The sequence below is a fragment of the Lissotriton helveticus genome, chromosome 1_1, assembly GCF_964261635.1.
Source record: "Lissotriton helveticus chromosome 1_1, aLisHel1.1, whole genome shotgun sequence".
NCBI lineage: Eukaryota > Metazoa > Chordata > Amphibia > Caudata > Salamandridae > Lissotriton > Lissotriton helveticus.
Window position 1 is genome coordinate 683,660,743 of NC_136057.1, and position 13,991 is coordinate 683,674,733.

The following is a 13,991-nucleotide window of genomic DNA, read 5'->3' on the forward strand; positions in this document are numbered from 1 at the left end:
GAGGATAGAGGCCGCCACCAATTCCTGTAAGGAGATTTTCTCCATTGTGAGAGAATTTACATCCCCACGGGCTAATATCTCGGATGAGAGGCCAGCTGACTCCTGGGCTTTGGATCTGGCTAATTTTTTTACCAGTAAGATCCAACTTATACAGGACTCCTTCCCTGCGGCTGCTCCAGTAGGGTTGATTAACCGTGAGGCTAACCTGTCTCCTCTGACCTCGTCAGTTTCGACGCTGGGCGTGTTTCCACCCATTTCTGCCCCTGCTTCTTTAATACTTATGGGCAAGCTCAAATCGGGCTCGCCGCTGGATCCGTGCCCCGCTAAATTTCTGGCAAAAATGGCGGAGGTAATCAAGCCGCTGGCGAACCCGTTATTGAATCTCTCGCTGAGCCAGGGAGTGGTTCCGCAGGCTTGGAAGCAGGCAATGGTCATCCCGCTGCTAAAGAAGCCTGGTCTGGACCCAAAGGCCCCAGTCAACTATAGGCCTATCTCTCTATTGCCGGCTCTCACGAAAGTTGTGGAAAAGCACGTTCAATCGGTGCTTTCCAATTTTCTTGAGACAAACGAGATTCTGCATGCCACCCAGTCTGGCTTCCGCCCAAATCTCAGCACCGAGACCGCGCTCCTCGAGGTGTCAGAAACCATTAAAGGGGTTCTGGACACGGGGGGCAAAGCCATGCTGGTGCTGCTGGATTTGTCGGCGGCTTTCGACACCGTCCCCCATGACGGCCTTCTCGCAAGACTCTATGAGATAGGACTGCGGGGGACGGTGCTCGGCTGGTTTTCCTCCTTCCTAGCGGGCCGCCGGCAAACGGTCTGGGCCTCACCAGATTCCGCCGTGATGCCGCCATTGGGAGTCGGGGTCCCTCAGGGCTCTATTTTGAGCCCGACCCTCTTCAACATCTTTATGACCCCTTTGGCGGCGCTGGTGGAGTCGTTTGGGGCCCAGATCGTATCCTATGCGGATGACACCCAGCTCCTCTTCTCGTGTAAGAGAGGAGGAGACTTTGATGGGGAGAGTATCCGGGATTGCCTTGGGGCTGTTTTTCAATGGTTCCAACTAAACAGCCTCAAGTGCAATTCCGATAAGTCCGAGGTACTCTTCTTCGGGTGCATAACGGAGCCAGATTGGCAGGCTTGGTGGCCCATTAGTATGTTCCCTCCGTCTTGTTCATCCCAAATGGCGAAGAACTTGGGGGGTCAAGATGGATAAGGGGCTAACGCTGAAGTCTCAGATCCTTGGGGTCTCGGGTATGTGTTTCGGCCTCCTTAAGATGCTGCGGAGGTTTCTTCCCCTTTTATCTGAGGAGCATAGGAAGCTGACTGTGCAGGCCCTGATCGGTTCCAGGCTAGATTATTCCAACGTTCTGTACCTGGGCCTGCCAGAGTATCTGCTACAGCGGCTTCAAGTGGTGCAGAATGCGGCTGCTAGAGCTATCTTTGGCTTGAACAGACGTGCCAGTGCAGCAGGTCTGTTGCAGACGCTGCACTGGCTTCCAATCCGCAAACGGATCGCCTTCAAGGCTTTGACCTTGGCCTACAAGGCTCTCCATGCGGTTGGAGCAAAGTACCTCCAAAAGAGACTCACATTTTACCACCCAGTTCGTTCTTTGAGGTCGGAATCCCTGTTCTTGGCGGTGGTCCCGCGAGTGAAGAAAGCTCGTCTGGGAGGTCGTTCCTTTGCACTTTTGGCACCACAGTTGTGGAACTCTTTGCCGCTCACACTTCGGGGAGCCACCAGCCTACTTGTTTTTAGAAAAGGTCTTAAAACCTGGCTGTTTAGCCAGTAGGCTGCATAAATTCTGTCTGCCCTTTTTTTTTTTTATTGCTGTTTTCTTTTAACTGTGTTGTGTTATCGTATGGTAGTTCCCCTTACTCAAAGTGCCGGGACACTCTTTTTGAGTAGCCGCGCGCTATACAAAAATAAATATAACATAACATAACATGCTCAGACGCGAGTCCCTTGCTCACTTGGCCACTGGATTCAAGATAGCCTGGCCGATGAGGATTATGAATCCGAAACTGGTCCCAGGATGCTTGTTTCCGGTCCAGGGAAGACATGGCTTGGCAGTTCGGGCTGGACTGTTCCCATGAGGCACAGGGTCAGACTGATTTGCATATGGCCATGTCTGAACTTGGGTGGCTGAGTGAGCTAAAGAATGGTGATGGATTAAACCCAGATCAGTTGACTGGGGGTGAGTGTTTGATTTGCTCAAACGTTCCGTCCATCATCCCCTTTTGTATCGCTTTGGTAGAGGTGAATGGCGCTGCTGTGTGGCAGGCGGTGGGCAGAGTGGGGGGAGATCCCCGGTCGAGGGGGGCGCGGCCATGACCCTGCTATGAGACATCGGATTTGGCGTGCTGGGGCCCTGCTGAAGTGGTGCGGAGTCCCTGGGAGTGGACCCCCTAGCGGCCACGCACCCTGCTGGCGTTAGGTCTCACTCCAAACTTGGGAACTCCCCTGTGGCCTTCCAGACCTATACCGGCTCACCAGACACTGACGCACTCGGCCAAATAGCTGGGGCCTACGGGGGGACCGGCTTGCTGTTGACGCGCTCGCCCCATAGAACAGGCCAACTCTGACACCGCCTGGATCTTTGTGGACTGGTGGAACTAGTGGGACTGGGGCGCTGCGACAGCCACTCTGCACCGCTTTTACCTCTACGTGGCCTCGGACCCAGTGCTCGCCTCTGGTGGCCCCTGGGCCCTGCAGGGACCCGGACTCGGAGTGGGGGATACAGCGCCTAAAAATATCCTGCATTGATGGTGTATGTGGGGCGTCCAGAAGCAGCCCCTCTGGGACATTTGAGCAGTCAGGATCTCCGCTACATTGACCTCATTGTGGGCCGTGCTCGCCCCTGGGTCGGTGCGCGAGGACAGACTCTCCATTTACCTCCCAGAGGGTGGCTGCGTGTGGCTGCGTCCTGGCGCTGGACGCTGGACCTATGTTCAGAGATCCGGAGTACCTCACCTGGCTTACGCCCCACTGTTAATAGTAGAGTCCGATGTGACGCACTCTGATCCCCACTGACAGGAGGCAAGACAGGTGCTCTCGACGCCCACACCTACTCTCTAGGGGCACCTTCGACACGCACTAACTAATTCACTTAGCGCTGCCGTGATATGGTCGCACCCAGGAGATGACGCGCAACCAAGTAGGGAAGAACTCAGCAGCAGCCCCAAAAGAAAATCCTGTTGCTGCAATGTGGGGCAAGGCGGGAGCACCGGTCACTGGAGAGGTAGCTCCGCAGCCTGGAGGGGACTCACCACCTGTCACCCAAGCTTTCATGGCAGAACTTAAAACTGAAATAGGCTCCCTACGTCCCGAGGTCCACTCCTGTGTTCGGGAGCTTAAGAAGGAGGTCACGGACCTCAGGGAAAGAGTGGACGGCCTGGAGAAGACCGTAGATGCCCGAACTGAGGACCAGGAGCAACTTTGGCAACGCATTGCCACCCTGGAGGAACAACACATCGAGCTACAGCTGAAACAAGAAGACCTGGAAAATCGGACCACCAAAACAACCTCCGCATCCGGGTGGGTTCCTCTCGGGGCAGAGGGGAACGATATTATGACCTACGTAGCACAGCTCCTGCACGAGGTCTGGGGGGATGACGATGCCTCTCCGCCGGCCCTGGATTGGGCCCATCAAGTATCTGGCCCCGCTGGCAGACCGAGTATTCTCCCAGACATCCTGACCCGGGTCCACTTCTTTACTGAAAAAGAGGCTAGCAGCACGCACCAAACCGGACCTCACATACAACGGAGCCAAGATCCAGATCTATCAAGACCTTGCACCCAATACTCTCCAGAGACATCGAGATTTTAGACCAGTGACAGATAAGCTAGGAAGTCTTGATATTCCATACCAGTGGGGCCGCCCATTCGCTCTCATTTTTCAATGGGAGTCCAAGCGCCGGGTGGTAAGGTTTTTCAGAGAAGCAGTACAGCTCCTTCACCTCTCCTCAATGCCGCCCTCCACTCCAACACGCCTTCCGTCCCTTGCGCGGGTCCCTGCCAAGCCCTCATGGTCTACAGTACACCTCTCCTGGTGTTCCCCACGCCCTGATGAGCAATCCTCCTCGCAGGTTAAGAATGATATTATCCAACATATTCGGTCCCTGGAGGGGGGGCCAGTCTGCAGCAAACTCCTGCCCTCCATCCCAACACAGCTAACATTCGGACTGCCGACGGCGAGAGGGTCACCACTGAGCGGGCCGAAAGTGATGCCTTTCAGGCTTATAACTCAGCCCTTTACACCGCGAGCGAGCCGCCCCCGGATTGGGTGAAAGATATATTGGATAAATGTTCCTGGACGCCAATTAGCCCCTATCATGCCAAGCAAATGGAAGAACCCCTTACAAAAGAGGAGCTGGTAAGTGCGCTAAAAGACCTTCCCCTTGGGAAGTCACTGGGCCCGGACGGCCTCCCATTAGCTTTCTATCGCCTGCTCCTGCCACAACTCCCCTTATCTCCTACGATTATTCAACTCCTTCTCCGACAAGGAGGGGCCGTCGTCCTCTATGAGCATGGCGGAGATAGCCCTAATCCCCAAGCCGGGCAAAGATCCCACCTTGTGCTCTTGCTTTCGTCCTATAACCCTCTTGAACAGACCTAATAATCTATTCCAAAATACTGGCAAAGCGCCTTGACCCGCACATGCCTGGCCTTGTTGAGCCGGATCAGGTCGGCTTTATCCGGAATCGCCAGGGAGCAGACAATGTGCGCAGAATTGCCCACCTTGTGGGAAAGGCACAGCATTGGAGAATATGGGCATGCCTTCTATCGCTCGACGCGGAGAAGGTGTTTGATCGAGTGGAATGGACCTCACTACGAGCTGTGCTGAATACAGTCGGACTAGGCCAGGACATGATAGCTAAGATCATGGCCCCCTATGTCTCCCCGCAGTCACGGGTGAGAGTCAATGGCCAACTCACGGACCCCATCTCCATTCACAGAGGCACGCGGCAGGGCTGCCCCCTGTCCCCTCTGTTTGCCCTTGTAGTAGAACCCTTGGCTAAGATGATTAGGCAGGGCTCGGAAACACATGGCATCCGCCTCGCAGGGCAGCAAAACAAAGTGGAACTATTTGTCGATGATCTTATACTCACACTAACTCGCCCACACGCCTCCCTTCCGGCGCTACACTCCTTGCTGCAATCCTTTGAATTGGCTTCAGGTCTTAATATCAACCATGGGCACTGAATCTTATGATCCCAGAAGAGGAAATATCGTCCTTGAAAGCCCTCGTTCCCTACCAGTGGGCCACTGGCTCCATCCGATATTTGGGGCTGCAGCTGACCCCCTCGCTTGCCACATGGACCCAAACGAATTGGCAGGAGTGTAAGAGAACAGTCTTGAAAGACTTGAGGGGTTGGAAATCTCTGACCCTCTCCTGGCTGGGCCGTCTGGATGCTGACGAAATGTCAGTGCTCCCAAAAATTATTTACCCGTTTCAATGCCTATCCACCCCCATACCGCAGCGCCAGATTCAGAGCCTCCAGCATGATATCACTGGCTTCATTTGGGGCGGGCGTAGACCTCACTTCTCCAACAAGGTTCTCATGCTCCCGCGAGATAGGGGAGGACTAGCTTGCCCCAACCTTCTAGAATACTATTGGGCCTCCCACCTTCGCATCGTCTCAGAGTGGATAGTGATTGAGAGTGAAAAGATCTGGTTCCATATGGACAGGGCGGTAACCGGACGAACCATTTGGAACCTTTCCTGGCTCCATCGGGCTGCACGCTCTCGCAGTGCCTATATTGCAGTGCCCACTAAGGCTGGATATCCGGGCCAGACACCCTTGGCCAACCACCTGAACCAAAGAACTGTGTCAAAAACTTAGGAGTCTGGGTAGACTCTGCCCTAAGTTATACCCAACATACCAAAAAAGTGGCGGCCACCTGCTTCGGCCTTCTACGGAGTCTTAGGCCTATCCTAGGATTTTTCGACCACCAAACCCGTCAGATGATAGTCCAGGCAGCCATTCTCTCAAGGCTGGACTACGCCAGCTCACTCCTGCTAGGAGCTAACGTAGCAGAAAAAAACAGACTTCAGCGAGTCCAGAATGCCGCCGCCAGGGCCCTGGTAGGACTCCCCCGCCATATGTCTGTGGCTAGCGTCCTTATTAAACTCCACTGGCTTCCTATGGAGAAAAGGATCCATTTTAAAATGCTATGTTTAGCGTTTAAAATCTTAAAAATGGCATCCCCTCCCATGCTCTGCCGACTCCTGTCAGTCTACGTCCCCCGGCGTACTCTACGATCTGAAGGGCAGTATTTAGCAACTGTACCTCGCATTAAACTAGCCAGGATGGGAGGCCGTTCTTTCAGATATCTGGCCGCCAAACTCTGGAATGACCTCCCAAACCAGATTCGAGGGATGCAGGATTTGCTATCCTTTAGAAAAGCAATCAAAACACTTCTTTTCCGTTAAAACAGTTTTCTCCCTTTTTTCTCCCACTGACCCCATCCCCCGTCCATTGTCTCATACAAAAAGCGCCGGGACGCCCCTTCGCTGGGGCAGCCGAGCGCTATACAAGCACATATAACATAACATAACATAACATAACATAACAGAGTAGCCGTACACAGGAGGCTCACGACCTTCCCTTGCCCTCATACTCCCCTAGCAGGTAACCCGCTATTCCCACTGGCTATCAGCACGCAAGCGTTTTCACATTGGCTGAAGAGCGGATGCAGAACGATTCGAGATCTGTACGACGGGGATACACTTAAAACTTTTGCCTAATGCAAGGAGGAATTACAACTCCCAGAGGGAGCTATGCTCCAATATGTGCAGCTACGGCACTGGCTGTCCACGCCGGAGATGCAACAGGCCGCCACCCGTCCCTTTACCCCCTTTGAGCGCTTGGTACGCTCCTTTGATGAGTCAAAGGGACTTATTTCTCGGACTTACCAGATCCTGCAGCGTCCCCCGCTGGTAACCACCCACCTGTCAATGGCAGTCGACATCTCCTACTGAAATTACACCTGTCCAGTGGAGTCGCCTGTGGAGGGACATACCGAAGGTATATCGCAGCGAGTCACAGCGAGAAACTGCCTAAAAGAACATGACACAGTGGTACTATACACCTGCTCGATTGCACAGGATGTTTCCAACAACCTCCCCACTGTGCTGGAGATGCTCGAGCGCTCCGGGAGACTTCATACACATTTAGTGGGCATGTCCACTCCTGACCCGGTTCTGGAAGGAGGTCCTTAGCCACATTAAGGAGGTACTCGGCTTCCCTCTGCCTGATTCCACTGCCACGGTTCTGCTTAGCCTTAAGCCTGATAATTTAAGAGCGCTCACCCATATTGACTGGTACATTGCTCTCCATATGCTAGGGCCCACTAAACAACTCATAGCACCATACTAGAAAAAAGCACCCCCCTATCCCCTCACCTACCACCCTCCGCCCCTCCCCCCCCCACTGCTGCTTGGTTCGTGCGTGCCTATGGCACGTAGGGACTATGGAACTCTTTACAGCGCGCTTGCAGTCCCGCGACACTCACTTCTCCAAAATTTGGCAACCACTGTTAAATATCTCTGTAAAATAGAACACACGCGTCACCTGCCCCCGAAACTCCGTGCCCCACACCTCTTTGAAGATGCTGTAGCCCCAACTGAACCCGACAGACTGATTGTATCACCATAGTAGCCCTGCTCATTGCTCCTCATGACAAGAGTACTGGTCAATGGACAGACCAGCGAAAACCGCTGACCCCCCTTGACCACCCCGCCCGCCATCTTCTTCCTCGTCACCACTGTCTTGACATGGCTCTCTTGTCAAAGAAATCCTGCTTCACCTTGGCCCTCTAACTCTCTTGCCGCTCTCAATCTGTCTATTCTTTATTTCCCCCCCTTTTATAGGCCTCTTGCCTATCTCTTCCTGTTCTTCCCTTGTTATGATACTTTCTATGTTAATCATGGGTCTTGAACTTTCCCCACGATCACAACCCAAAGCTATAACATAGACAAAACACGGCCGGCCCAACAAGGGTTGTAGGCGACATGCTGTGTAAAAGCTATATCAGTGTGCTTTAGTAACGCTACCCGTACCTCCCCTAAATTGCGCGGCCGGCTCTATATAGGGTTGTGGGCCCTGCGCTGTGTACACATAGACCTTTTCTTTGTTCCTCATATGAAAATAAAAAAGATTTAAACAAAAAAAAAACTTTTGAACTGGTTAAACAGCAATCTGTATAAGATCCAAACCGCAATGACTCTGGAGTCAGCCCACCCTCATGCGATGATCTTGCTGCTTTTTTCACTGAGAAATCGAGACTCATCAATATTGAACGTGCTTCTAAGAAGGCTCTATTGCCATCCTATGGTTCTGCGCCACCTCCTGCCCTCTTAGAGAAGCTCAAACCAATCAGCCTGAGCACCAAGAACAATGCCTCATGGGGTACCTTTACTCCCTTCAGTGAAAGAGACATCAACAAGATTCTTCATAGTATCAACCCATCTAATCACTTTAGCGACCCGTTTCCACCTTCCATCTTTAAAGAATTCAAGGAGGCCGTCATCCCCATCTGGACAAAGATTAACAAAGCCTCGCTGACACAAGGCACGATCCCAGATTGCCTAAAAGCAGCTCAGTTATCACCCATACTAAAAAAAAAAAATGCAGATAGTGCTGACCTTAACAACTTCCGCCCTATTTCTAACATCCCCACCCTAGTCAAACTCCTAGAAAAATGGGTCCAATCAAAACTCCGTGCTCACATCGAGAATTTCCAACTCCTGGACCAGCATCATTCTGGTTTTTGGAGTGGGCACAGCACTGAATCAGCTCTGACTTACATTATGGATGACACTTTAAAAATGCTTGACCAGAATGAATCCTGCCTCCTAATCCTCCATGACCTTTCCTCTGCGTTTGACACTGTCAATCACGACAACCGCCTATTCATCTTGAAGAACAGGATGGGCCTCTTTGGTATGGTGTTGCAATGGTTCTTGTCCTTCCTCCACCACAGATCACAAAGAGTCAAGGCGAACCACTCTCTCTCTCAGCCCTCTCCATTATCCATGGGGGTCCCCCAAGGATCCGCCTTATCTCCTATACTCTTCAACTTGCTCTTGGAACCGTTAGCTAATGCACTAAACTCCTAGAACATTCTCTTCGATATGTGTGGGGATGATACGCAGCTTTACCTGAAAATCCCCTCCCCGGATAACCTCATATCACTCAACCAGGTTTGAGTAGACGTTAGAGTGGTGTTAACTGAGAACCACATCCTGCTAAACCCCACCAAAACAGAATTCCTTCTCATTTCTCCTTTGAACCACATCCCCAAGCTAGACCTTTGGATGAACCACCTTACTGCCTTCAACTGCCCCCACCCCTCATTATTGACTCAGCCAAATCTCTCAGAATCACCCTGGACAAGCATCTGAACATGAAGAATCATATCAGCAATGTTTGCAAGGGAGCTAATCACCTGATTAGGATACTCAGGAATATCAAACCATTCCTTCCTCAAGTTGATTTCAAGCAGGTAGTCCAAGCGCTTGTTTTGCCGAGACTAGATTATGGCAGTGCTACACTCTGTGGCCTCCCCAAATATACCTTGGCCCAACTAAGGACATCATTGAACGATGCTGCCAGATTGGCTACGGGTACCAAAAGAAATGCTGATATACCGCCGGTGCTAAAATTCCTTAAGTGGTTGCCCTACGAAGCACGAATTCAGCTAAAGATTGCCTGCCTATCTCACAAAGCCCTCCATGTCAAAACCCCAAGCTATCTAGTGCAAAAGCTAGAACTATCAGGAGGTGGTAGACCCTCAAGAAGTGTTAACTCTTTCCTCCTGAAACCACAGATGTTTCGCAAAAAAGAGAACCTGTCACCGTGCATTCTCCGGCTCTGCCCCGAAGATCTGGAACTTTCTTCCACCAGAATTACGCAGAATCTCCTCCACTGTTGCTTTCAAATTGGTAGGTAAAAGATTCCTTATGAACAAGTTCTTACCTTAAATGGCTTTGGATCATCTGCTCTAAGTCATTGGACTTACAACCTTATGACCTGCACTGGGTGCTACTCTTTTTTGGCCTATCATTTGTTCCCCTCTTGCTCGCTATGTATGACTTATTGCATTACTTTCTATAGACCACCTTGTTTTGTAACGGTTATGTTGGTTATTCTTATTGATGCCGGCACTGCAAATTATTACCTTCCTTCCCACATATTGTAAAGCGCTCTGATATCCTTCAGGATCATGTTCGTGCTATAGAAAACTTTATAGATAAATAAAATAAATAAATAAATTGCAGCCATTTTGGGTAGAACTGGAATCCCGTTTCTCAGATCTAGCTGTCTTTGCCAAAATCATTAGCTTTTCTTTCTCCAAAGCTAACCTATCCCTCTGTCTCTGGTTCTCTCCTTTTCCTTCTCCTGGCATTTCCTTTCCCTATTATCTTGCTTCACATTACTTTCTCCTTAAGCCCACGCTTCCTGTATCCCCTTCTTTTTTATCTCTTGTGCCTGTTGAGCTAATCTCAACTTCTCCATCTGGAACTCCCTGCCCTTCTTCTCTTCCTCATAGAGCCAACTGCAAGTTCAGGATCTCAACTAGACTTGACCACGGCAAGGGAAAATAACTCATAAATTTAGTGATTATGCTTCCCCAGAAATCAGTAGTGGTGGCTGCCTTGAGGAAATATTGGAAAACAAATCTGGGGAAACACATGGGGAAAAGATGTGCTAAAGGTCTAAGAGAGTCAGACACGCCAGCACTCACTCACTTATTCTTATCATGGTATTCTCCAAGAGTCCATCCCAGTTTCTCCCTCCCGCGCTCCAGTTTCTCTAACTGGCCTCTTATGTACTCACAAAGAGCTCACTGTACATCTTTCTCCACCCTCTATCCAAACACTGATCCCTCAACTGATGACAGCTTGCTAAGGTGTTATGTACCCCTCACTAACCTTGTAGCAGCTATATCAAAATGCTGCTAATGTTCTAAATAGTTCAAGATGGGCTTACTACACCAGCGCTGTAAATTGGAACTGGCTTATGAAGGATCTCACATCGCTTACAACCAATTATCAGACCCCATTCGGGGGCCACCACACCTTCAACCTACAGCTCTGTATAGGCCCCTCACATTCGAAGAGAAGTAGCCGGTGGCCAAGCCTTCTCATAACTGGCCCCTAAAGCTTTTAACGACTACCCCATGCACATCAGAACTGTCAGCGCAATCCCAGAATGCTGCAGAAAAAAACGGACAACCTGATTATTCCAATAGGGCCCAGTCAGGGCAGCACCTCTGCTCAAGGTGCCAGGAGACCCTCCAGAGTGACATATAAATACACACAACATAATAAAACATAAAATTCTCATATGAAGCTGATCCTTGGCCACTGCAAAAGTTGTTAGATTTTGAGCAATTGTTGGTTCTGCCCCAGGATTTTGACCATTTTCTCTCACATCTACCATGTTGAAATCCTTGGCACAGTTCAGACTAAGCGCTTCGATTAAAGTTCGAACCAGATGGCAGTAAAAATAAGTCTGAAGTGGAGTCAGTTCCCTAGTGCATTGTGAGTTTTGAGAAAGTGAAAATGAGTCATTTGCTGCCTGCTCATAACCAAATACATTACTTGAGCACTCAACACCAAACGCTAGAACAGCAATAGACCTACAATAGCGTTTGCTGCAAACCCACTCTCTTCAAGACCACTCTGTGGTCTTTCCTTTTGCTGGTTCTTTAAGGTTCAGTACTAGGACACCGTCGACAACAGTCAGGTAATGAAAATTACAGGTTCCATGTATTCAAATCTTGGGCCCATCCAAATAGTTTGATGTAGTAGCTAGACCGAGATCTGTAACACACCAGCACAATGTGAATGCCTTTGTTATGTTGGGCAAAGCATTTTGAACAGTCTATTTTTGCTACAGAACATCCTTTCAGGAGGTCACTATGTATGCTGTTCAACAAATATGTTGCATTAGAGGGAAAAAGCAGCATTTAAAATAGACCTCTCTTGTGAAACCACTTGAAAATAACACACCTATAATCAGAAGTGAACAGTAAGCTTTCACAATAAACGAGCGGGTTATTATAATGTTTCCTTTGCTGTTAAAATTCCATTGATGTGTAAAAAGTCTGAGCTACTTGTTAAAAAGTGAAGCCCAATCTGCACTGTTTGAGTATTAACTGAAGACTGAATGAAAGAGTTTTAAAATATCACAGAAACACAATACATGCAGTGTTTTATATGGAAAGAAACTGTTTCATATTCAGTGAACAAATTCCAGCATGAAAAGTTACATACCTTCATGACTTTGGTTATGCTGTCCATATCCTTATCATCATCACCTTGTCCCAAAGATTCTCCCAAAGCCTATAAAAAAATGTTTGGAGTAACACAATATATCAGAATATGTATATTAGACTGCCTTTTATTAGATGAACTGCTTTGCATTGTCACGTTACATACCCTATGGCTTCAAAAAGTGATTTCAAACTATATACAATTGAGTAGAGTGGCATTGAGTAGAGTGGAGTGGCATTGAGCAGAGTGGAGTGGCACTGCATAGAATGGAGTGGCGGGGGGCAGAGCAGAGTGGCGGGGGGCAGAGCAGAGTGGCGGGGGGCAGAGCAGAGTGGCGGGGGGCAGAGCAGAGTGGCGGGGGCAGAGCAGAGTGGCGGGGGGCAGAGCAGAGTGGCGGGGGGCAGAGCAGAGTGGCGGGGGGCAGAGCAGAGTGGCGGGGGGCAGAGCAGAGTGGCGGGGGGCAGAGCAGAGTGGCGGGGGGCAGAGCAGAGTGGCGGTGGGCAGAGCAGAGTGGCGTGGGGCAGAGTGGCGTGGGGCAGAGTGGCGTGGGGCAGAGTGGCGTGGGGCAGAGTGGCGTGGGGCAGAGTGGCGTGGGGCAGAGTGGCGTGGGGCAGAGTGGCGTGGGGCAGAGTGGCGTGGGGCAGAGTGGCGTGGCGCGGGGCAGGGCGGAGTGGCATGGGGGAGAGCGGAGAGGAGCAGAGTGGCGTGGGGCAGAGCGGAGAGGAGCAGAGTGGCGTGGGGCAGAGCGGAGAGGAGCAGAGTGGCGTGGGGCAGAGCGGAGAGGAGCAGAGTGGCGTGGGGCAGAGCGGAGCGGAGTGGTGTGGGGCAGAGCGGAGTGGTGTGGGGCAGAGCGGAGTGGAGTGGTGTGTGGCAGAATGGGGCAGAGTGAAATGAAATGAAATGATTACGCACTTGTATAGCGCACGACTACCTGTAGGCATCTAGGCGCTTGTACAAATGCCGCCGAGGAACCCTTCCTGGCCTTTCCCTGTGAGGAGCTCACTCCTGGGCACCCCCAAGGTGAAGTCAGGCATCCTCAGCATTGTTGGGGCCGTTGTAGAGATTAAGCAAGCTATTGCCCAGAGGTGCAGAGTGGGACTCCTGATTAGAATAGGCACCGAGGCGAGAATTATCAGGTCCGAGGAAATTGAGCCCGAGACCCGCCGAGGCGGGAATTGAACCCTGCTCCCGGCCAGACTACTGCATCAGGGTCTGCCGCTCTAACCATTGATTCAAAAAGGGGGTGGTGATGGACAGAGTATCTGAATTAAGCAGAACACTCCTACCCAGTCAAAAGATCAGGGCTTGATCCATCACCGTTTTTTAGCTCACTGCACCATCCCAGTTCAGAACCTAGCTACATGCAAATTAGTCTGGCCCTGGCCCAGTGCATCATGGGAACAGGGCAGACCAAACTACCAAGCCAATTCTTTACTGGAAAGGAAACAAGCTTCCAGGGACCGGTTTCTGGCATTACAGCCGTCTTCGGCCCGGCTTGCTTGAATCCTGATGGTGCAGTGAGCAAGGGACTCACATCTGAGCATACCCTTCCACACTTGTGGTGGCTAAAACGATTCAAAAAGGGGGTGGTGATGGACAGAGTATCTGAATTAAGCAGAACACTCCTACCCAGTCAAAAGATCAGGGCTTGATCCATCACCGTTTTTTAGCTCACTGCACCATCCCAGTTCAGAACCTGGCTAC

The 13,991-nt window shown here is 50.9% G+C and overlaps 1 protein-coding gene across 3 annotated transcripts in view; it reads right to left on the reverse strand.

Moving 5' to 3' along the window:
• PRPF18 (pre-mRNA processing factor 18) overlaps positions 1–13,991 on the reverse strand; it is a 297,642-nt gene that overhangs the window by 91,335 nt on the left and 192,316 nt on the right. For all 3 annotated transcript variants that reach the window (XM_078674214.1, XM_078674213.1, XM_078674212.1), the window contains one exon: positions 12,288–12,356. In XM_078674214.1, the coding sequence (XP_078530340.1) occupies positions 12,288–12,356 (69 nt within the window). The remainder of the gene's footprint in view (positions 1–12,287; positions 12,357–13,991) is intronic.